The sequence below is a fragment of the Rhagoletis zephyria genome, unplaced genomic scaffold (assembly GCF_001687245.7).
Source record: "Rhagoletis zephyria isolate East Lansing unplaced genomic scaffold, Rhagoletis_zephyria_1.1 Rzeph_scaffold_02119, whole genome shotgun sequence".
In the NCBI taxonomy this organism is placed as follows: domain Eukaryota; kingdom Metazoa; phylum Arthropoda; class Insecta; order Diptera; family Tephritidae; genus Rhagoletis; species Rhagoletis zephyria.
Window position 1 is genome coordinate 1 of NW_016159203.1, and position 9,274 is coordinate 9,274.

Below are 9,274 nucleotides of genomic sequence, written 5' to 3' on the forward strand. Positions count from 1 at the left end.
TTTTTTTTTTTTAAATATGCAAGCGCTATTGACGCAATATTACTGATAAGATTACTTAAAAAGGTTAGATTTCGTAAATTATAATCGATATACGATTTATATACTGTATACATTGTACTAACTTTTTCTATCAATTCGAGCGCCAGTAAGTCTTGGGAATTTCACAATTATCTAATAACTTTAAAATATAATAATATTTATATCAGTATGTGTCACATGTCACAGTACATACTTATGTACGTATGTATATAGCGTTAGTACTTTATAGTGTAATATACCATAACTGCCCTACGTACGTCAGTGTAAAGAAGTGATATTATTTCACTATCTCCCTAACAAATATGCGTCAAAATCATAGCACAGCTTAGTTAGTGACAAGCCAATACTTATTATCCAAAGAACGTATTTTTATTTAGACTACTTACGTGCATAATATTCATTATATTGTACGTAAAAATATACATTCAAAACCACAAAGCAAATTTCATATCTACATACATACATATGTACGCATGAATAATGCCACTTACTATTGCCTGCATTGGTTTTATTGATTAGTTATCCGAATTCGATACGAACGCAAATGGATTATATGAAAAATGTGTGATAAGGTTTAAAACTATTCGCTTCTAAATAAACGCCCAATACGAATTTCTATTTGGTAGCTGTATTAAAATATCTTATAACACTACCATTCGAAGGCAGACGGGAAGGTGTATGTTTCAAAGCACCAGAGTTCAAATAAGGGAAACAATTTCGCTCATTTCCATCTTCTAATGTAACCATACGATACAAAAAACAGAGCTTTGCTGCTTTGTTCGAGCGCGGAAGACCGTTTGCTTTATAAGTTCCGAAAAAAGAAGTCTCTTTTCTTGTGATTTTGTCCACTGGGCTTTTTTTCTGTACATACATACACAACTGTTAAAATACGTATGCACCTGATTTTCGGTTTATCGACGATTTAAATGAAAGTAGATATGATAACGTAAATATTTTTGTGTATTACTAAGTCTTACTCACTTAAAATAATCGCATTTTCATGTACGTATGTAAATATGTAAGTATTTCACATAGGGCTGATGGTTCTATACGGATTTTTGGAATATCCGGATATTTGAATACCTTATTAAAAAATCTGAATATACAATTATCTCATTAACCGATATCCGCATAAAATAAAAAAAAATTAACGTATATTAACCGGATTTTCGGATAGCAAAATTAATGGATATTAATCGAATATCCGGATATCCGCATTTAATACGTATACACGAGTTTCCAAACGGTTATCTGGATATCAGAATACACGGATAGTGCTAGCCTTAATATCACGATATACATATGTATATGCGCGTATTTTTAAAGAATTTTTATGTAGAGCACTAAGTTTAAAAAAAAAATAATACTCTTTTTTTGGAATTTCGCTGATGTTTATGGTAGATATCGGGTTTTTATGTTAAAAATATAAAAAAGCCAGGCCTGGTGCTCATTTTTAAGAGCCAGTTTAAACTTAGATCACGTAACTGCCTTCATATTTAATCGCTGGCTAAGTCGGAAGTGCTCCTTGAAATATGCAGCATATCACGTGGACTCCAGTGATCGGACTGCTATCACATTGTGGTAGATCTGCCCCTTTCTTTAGCATCTACCACACAAAGGTCTGAAATCTACCACATATTCGCGTTTCTAGTATTTAGTTTGGTTTCTGCTCGACATAATTTTCTTAATTTTAAGCGCAAAAATTGTCCAACACTAAACACTAACAACAGGCAGAATGGGAGGATGAAATAAACTGTAAAATAGTAAATTTTTGTCAATATTCAAATTTCGACAGGAAACGTGGTTTTATTGAGTTAATTTGAAAAATATATGATTTATAAACAAACATTAATAGCGAAAATGTTAAAAAAATCGTGTACATCGTGATGTGATAAAAAAAAAGCTGGCAGCACTGCGCAAGGTTGCAGAAATCTTTCAAAATATGTTCGAAAATTATCTTGATATGGAAAGAACTGCTTTACACTGTCAAGGAAAAAAATTGCCAAAACTCAACGCAATTTTTAGCAACTTTAATCTTGCACTTTATTATATTAAAATTATTTTTTTTAGATTCTAATTAAAATGTTTGCAATTTAGGTGAAACCTTGCAGAATTTTTTTAGTTTTTGTACAAAGTTTGATCCAAAACATTAGATCTACCACATTTTTTCCCAGATTCTACCACAAAATTTTTTTGGAGTCCGATCACTGATGGACTTATGTTACAGAGTACGTATACGCAGCGGAGTCTTTTGTTTCCTTGTGTATAGTCTAATTTATTTTCAAGGAGCAAACGGTTGTACATATTTATATACATATGTATGTAAATATATATATCTCGAGCATACGCTGAATTTACTAAATAGTTTCTTATCAAACACGCCTAACCTTGAAAACATGCTAAGTGAATATACATACTTACCTAGTGCATTGTACTGAAATTCTGAATGGATTTCAAGGGCAAAATAGTGTTTTTGATAGATGCTAACTGTCAGCGTCTACTGAGTCATTACGTATTAACAAGCATACGCTATTGTGCCTTGTCAATTAATTTTAAAACTTTGGTGAACTAGTTGATAGGCAATAGAAAAGCAGATAGATGGACTTCAAACAAAGATTAGAATGGAAAAATATAATATGTAATATTTTCCCAACTGCTTAATAAATGCAAATTTCGCCATTTAGGAAATTAGGGGCATTACAACAAACAGTGCTCACCCGATTGGCAAATGTACATATGTACACAAATACCTACCTATTTGTCAATCGGGGGCCTACAAGGGTACATAAGTACGACGATAATAGTAAGAAAGCAAATAAATACATACTTAAATTATATCCATTGTAGCTCAATAGCTTGTTGGTATTGATAACTTTTTATTTTCTTCATTGGATTTCAATGAAGATGACTCACAAAAGTGCGTGACTGCCTAGTCTAATTGGGTCTAATACTTATTATAGTCTACTACTGAATTGCTCGTGTTGTAGAAGTACCTTGGTGGGGATGACGTGCAGAAACTGGTACGAGTGTAATTTTCATATGTGCGTACATACATACATATTTCGTACGTAATTTGGTACAATTTAAACGAAAAATGAAAACTAGATACATAGTACGTACAAGTTAGTACAAAATTAATCCCCCTTCTTCGTAATCACTGCTTTCTTTGTGGCTACGTGAAGTCGCTGCGGGTTTATGCCAAAAAGTCTCAGACAATCGCAGCCCTTAAGGAGAATATTCGACAGCAAAGCGAACAGTTATCACCGGAAATAATCTTGCGGAAAATCATGGAAAATGCGATAAAATGGGCACAAATGTGTATCAAAACTGGCGGCATCCATTTAACGGATATCTCCGCTTAATTGAAAAAAAAAATGTAAAGCTCGAAATAAAGATTTTCATCGCTCAAAACCATTTTTTTATTAAAAAAACATATATGTATGTACATTACGGCAAGTCAATTTGTATGATATATTTTTTTCGAATATACGCGTATAGCACAAAAGGATGTATTTCTGTGTCAAAAAGAAAATTAAAAAAAAAAAAATTGTCGCTTACGTTATTTTAGCGGTTAGGGCTCCGTATATATCATGCAACTGTTATCCTTTAAGTGAATGGCCTCCGATGATTGAAAACTGCAAATTAAAAACGAAATCCATGAGTATGTTAAAGAAAACGTAGTTTCCTTGCATATTTTAAACGCGGCTCAGTTATTTATTAACCGCTTGTAGAGCGAGAAATATTTATTTTACTCGAACAGGTATATGTAAATATTTAGTTATTATGCAAAAATATGTTTTCCTTAAATATTTTTTTTTTCAATAAGCTTAATTTTTGTAGCTTTATAAGTAGGTATGTATGTATAAATGAAATATAAAATGGCTGCAGTTTTAAGTTGACGTTGGTTGGCAGTGTTTTGGTGATAAACAACAGCTAATAGCTCTTGAAAAAAAAACGAATCTAATCAGTAAAATATTTTACTTACTCATTTAAGATAATAGCGTTTTTAATGCTTTTATGTAAGTATGTAGCATTTAAGGGCATACGTACCTATATACGAGGCATTCTTCGTCAACCAAAGCCCGCTTCTCTTCTATATTAAATGATGAATGGTTTTTTTTTTTATTCTTTATGGCAGAAAAGTTTTTAAGAATTTATGGAATTCCCTCGTAACTTTTTACACGCGATTATGAATCTAAGCATGATTTTTTTTTAATTCAAAATTACGCTTCCAAGATGGCGGAATATTTTTAACCAGCGATCCCGCGAATCCCCGACATATTGCATTTCAAAAAACGTCCCTCAGCATTTAAAAGCTAGCATCTTTACCGAATTTTGGAATTTTCAAAATTGATTATCATAATCGTGTATAACGATCCCAAAAACCTGCCGAGTAAAAAGTTTCAAGTGAATCCAAAAAATTTAAAAGTAAATATTTTTACCGAATTTTCAATACGATGTCTGATTTTTTTCCTCAATCAATTTTGGATAGAGAAGAGAGTAAATGAATTAAGCAATGAAAAATTTTGAATTTTCAAAATGTCGTGTTCAACGGATCAAAAACCCCCGAGTAACATAGTATTTCAAGCAAATTCAATAATTTTTCAAAATTTTGTCGGCCATATTAGTTTTCAAAAAACATCATTCACGATTTGCAAGTTGCGTTCCTTATCTCCCATAAATAGTTAAAAATAGTCCAAAGTAGTCAGATTTAGTCCAAAAAGCGTTTCTTAACTTGAAAATAACAGCAGAAATGAGAGAACAACTGTGACTCTCTTCAGTCCAAAGTTAAAAGATTTAGTCAGAAGAATTTTTGCTGGCAAAATCTTGAAAAGTCTCAAACCAACTAAATTTAAATTAACGGAAATTAAAGAATAAACGAAAAGTGAGAATAATCTTAAAACTAAAAAAAGTTAATTGAAAATGGAAGTAGGCAAAAAATATCTGATATAGTACCCGTAAGTGTTTATTGTGCTTGTGCTTGTGTGAATTTGAATGTGTTTTGTACATACATTTCCATTTTTATTTGACATTAGTTTTGTTTTTGCCATTCTTTGAACAAAAAATTTGGTTTTTTTTGCGTTCCTTTACTTTTTCTTTTTATACTCTTTTAGTGAGCGCATTTTATGCTCTTCCATTTTGACACTTTTCAGATTTTAGTCAGTAAGAATGGACCTAAAATTAAATATTTTTACCAAATTTTCAATACTATGACTGAATTTTTTCTTACCCTGAACAAATTTTGGAGAGAGCGAGGCTTCTGTTGATAAAGAATGCCTCATAACTACTTTTGTATATGTGGTTGAGTGTATTGGTAAATACTGCATGCGTCGTAGATAAATACAATACAAACGTTTACTGTGTTTGTGCAATCTGTTATGTATAGTAGTAGTGAAATGTAGCTGATAATACTCGTACTCTAGAGGTGAACGCTTAGATCATCACTGGCTTTTGTGTTACAAAGATGATGGCATAGATTTAAAAATATATCGCGTTTGAAAGAAGAAGTTTTTGATAAGCGTTCATCGATCACAAACTTTGCGCACGGCGAACATGACTCCACTCAACGATAGCGGGCAATTGGCCCACATATGTAGTTTTTGTTGTACTATAAAATAATGTACCAAAATAGCTGTTGCATAATTCTTATTTACACTTTTTCTCTCTTTTGTTTTTTCACAGAGGATGCACGCAAAACCGGTTCACGCGTACTGCTACACTGTCATGCGGGTATTTCGCGCAGCGCCACTATCGCCATCGCCTATGTCATGCGCTACAAATCACTTTCGCTCTTCGAGGCTTACAAGTTGGTCAAGGGGGCGCGACCCATCATTTCGCCCAATCTCAACTTCATGGGCCAGCTGCTGGAGCTGGAACAAAGCTTACGCACGAGTGGCGTTTTGAAGCCGGCCACACCTACGGCGGCCACCACACCCACCACCCCAACATCTAGTCAAGTCGAATTTAGCCAGAATGTAGATGTAGATGAGACCGATGCGTCGCTTTTACGCAAGCGGCCTGCCGAGGCCAAGCGTAAACTGTGCGCCGGCGATGATGATGCCAGTGATGACCTGTTCGAGGATGCGCGCAGCACACTGAGCAGCCATAGCAGCAGCAGCAGCAGCAATAGTCAAGCGTTGCGGCTAACATGGCCACCGCCCACAGGCACGCCCGCAACTCTGCTATCGCATTGCACTTCGGTGGAGGCCCCCTGCTCATCTTCGGCCTCGTCGTCATCGCTCTCCGCCTCCTCATGCACCTCGTCTTCAGCCTCGACGCCGACTTCACCATCGACTGCTTTATCTGCCGCACAATCACCCTTCCTCTGTTGCACTCCCACCGCTATGCCGAGACGCCATTCGCCCGCCAAACTGCGACTCAACCTGCGGTCCACCTTCGCACCGATACGGCAATCGCAATCGTGCATGTCAATACGCGAAGTAGCTGACGAGAGCGCAGCCACTGCCACAGTTGTCAGTGAATCAACAAATACGGCGCTGGCGATAGCAGGAGCGGCAGCGCCAGCGATTGCCGCTTTGGCGCCCAACAACAACAACAGCAATTTGCCCTTGCCAATAGCGATGGATCAGGAGAATAATGTAGTAATGGCAATGTCGACCAGTGATTGAGGAGACTAGTAATAATTTAAAAAAAAAAAACCTTTGAAGATTCACTAGTAGTAAAATGAAAGTTAAAAAAAAAAAAATAGGAAAATAAGATAAATAAAAAACTGAACAACGCAAACACTTTGAAAAAAGCTGTGAATAATTTTTAAGTGTACAATATATCGAGCGTACCTACCTAAAGATTACATTTGTATTTGTAAATACATATGTACACTAGTATATATGTACATATACCGATCGAGCGAATAACCGATCGAAATGACACCATGCCTACTAAACTTAATGCGTAAAATACGTAAATACTGCGAGCACATGGAAAAATTTGAAAAAACCAAAAAACACCAGAAATTTTCTGACCGTTAGATATGTACACATACATATATGAAATATTTGTATAAAAATCGGCATATTTAAAATTAGTAAACGTAGACGTTAAATGTCGCATTGCACCAACAAAAGCGAAGCATATTATAAAATAAAAACGACTACGTGTGAGAAAAACATTTTTTTTTTAATATTTTACCTTCATACCCTTTGAGAAAAATTGAAAGAAAACTAACGCATTGAGACTGCGTCAGTGAGAAATTATAATCATGCATTTGCCTACGCTTAAGGTTAAAATTCATGTACATACATAATATGAAGTTTATATTTGAAAGTTTATATTTATTTATTTTTTTTTTAATTTTAAATTAATAAAGTGTTTACTCGCAAAAAATTATGACCAAGCAGTTATTTATAATATTCAATTTAAGAGTGAGTTAGATAAATAAATTCACATTCAAAAGCCCAAAATTTTTTTTTCGAAAAATGGAAATTATTTTGGCATTCATGTGTTATTTTTAGCGTAATAAACATAAACTTCACGCAAAATGGTTCGAGTGCCATTTTACGAAAATCAGTACCCAGATTTTTTCTTTCGCGATAATTTTTATTTTTATTTTTATTTTTATTTTTTTTATTTCCTTCTAAGTCACTGGGCTTACTTACTTAAAAAAGCCTTAGAAGAGCCGAGCCCAACATTCGTTTGCGGGCGTTGATTTTTTTTAAACAAATGAAAGAGAAATAAATAAAAGCATAATGTTGAGTGAATTAATTAATTCTTAGCGTAATTTATGAAGGCATAAAATTTAGTTAAGATGACCAATACTATAAAATATACATAGTTTAAAGCGTAAATTTTGTTGGAAATAAGAGTATGCAGACATATGTACATATGTAGGTACATACATAAAACTAACAGATTATTTAGTTAAAACATCCCTTGCTTAGCATAATTTGTACAAAATACAAAATAGCAACAACAACAAAAACGTACAAGAAATAAACTCTTATGTAACACTATATTAAACAATGTAATATTTAGCGAGCGAATATTTATTTTAATGCCAAACTCTTACTTATAAAACTGTTTTAAGTTTTTCCCTCTGCACACACACACACACACACAATAGCCGTATTTTTCCCCCAAAATGTAGGCCTATGTTTGTGCATATATGTATGTACATAGATCAACCGAAAAAAGAGCTAACCAAACATCACAGCTAATTTGCTTACCCATACAAACACACATGCATATGTACATACATATAAATATAGTACATATTTACGTATTTTGAAATTTAAAAAATTAAACTTATTGTATGTATTTGTTTAACTATAAACACTTCTGTTCTTGTCACTATCACAGTTTAATTAAATTTAAGTAGCTAATTAAGCACATCTTACATATACTACATACAAATATATTGATACATATAAATACTATAAATTAATAATAATTTTAGTGCAAGCTGAAATGTACATATGTACAAATGTATATAATTTATTTATACACCCTACATTAAAACGGAGTGAAAAAAATTAAAAGAATTCGCATTTACTTATTTTTTCCTGCTGACCTTAAAGGCAAGTTTGAAACTTCATTACTTCATCAGCCCTGGAATTATAAAATATGGCAAAACAGACACTGCTTCGAGGAGCTCAGCCCATAGTTCTTGCGCAATGAAAACTTCGACCATTGTCCCAATAAAAAAGGTCAAAACACCATAAAATAGGAGGAACTCAGACCAACAAACACCCTTCCCAACTTAGAAAAAATACTGGAAACGGTTGCAAAAATCAACTAAATATTAAACTATATTGAGTCAAATAAAATACTCATTAAGGAGCAGTCAGGTTTTAGGGATAATCACTCATGCGAAACAGCTCTAAACTTGATCTTATCACAATGGAAGGAGGGCCTAAATTCCAAGAAAACTATGTTGGAGGTGTTTGTGGACCTTAAGAGAGCCTTCGAGACGATCGGCAGGGAAATAATGCTAAAAAACTCGAATATATTGGTATAGATAGCATCGAACTTACATGGTTCCGTAGTTTTCTTTCTGATAGGAAGCAACAAACGGTGATTGGCACAGCTCTATCCACAAACGTAGCAGTAGATATTGGTCTACCACAAGGGTCGATGTTAGCTCCAATACGTTTTAATATTTATATCAACGACATAAACTCAGTATTGAAGTATTGTAAGGTAAAATTGTTCGCTGACGATACCCTCTTAACCCTCAGTGACAGTAATCTACCCAATGCAATGATTAAAATGCAAGACC

The 9,274-nt window shown here is 33.8% G+C and overlaps 1 protein-coding gene across 1 annotated transcript; it reads left to right on the forward strand.

The window, feature by feature from the left end:
- The first annotated feature begins 5,255 nt into the window (after window positions 1-5,255).
- On the forward strand, window positions 5,256-7,716 carry LOC108366048 (putative protein TPRXL). The gene has a single exon (XM_017620311.1). The coding sequence runs from the start codon at window positions 5,658-5,660 to the stop codon at window positions 6,666-6,668; it is 1,011 nt and encodes a 336-aa protein (XP_017475800.1). The 5' UTR covers window positions 5,256-5,657; the 3' UTR covers window positions 6,669-7,716.
- Window positions 7,717-9,274: the final 1,558 nt, after the last annotated feature.

What these genes read in the sequence shown, in the direction of transcription:
- LOC108366048 (XM_017620311.1), top strand. Translation starts at nt 5,658, where the DNA reads ATGTACCAAAATAGCTGTTGCATAATTCTTATTTACACTTTTTCTCTC.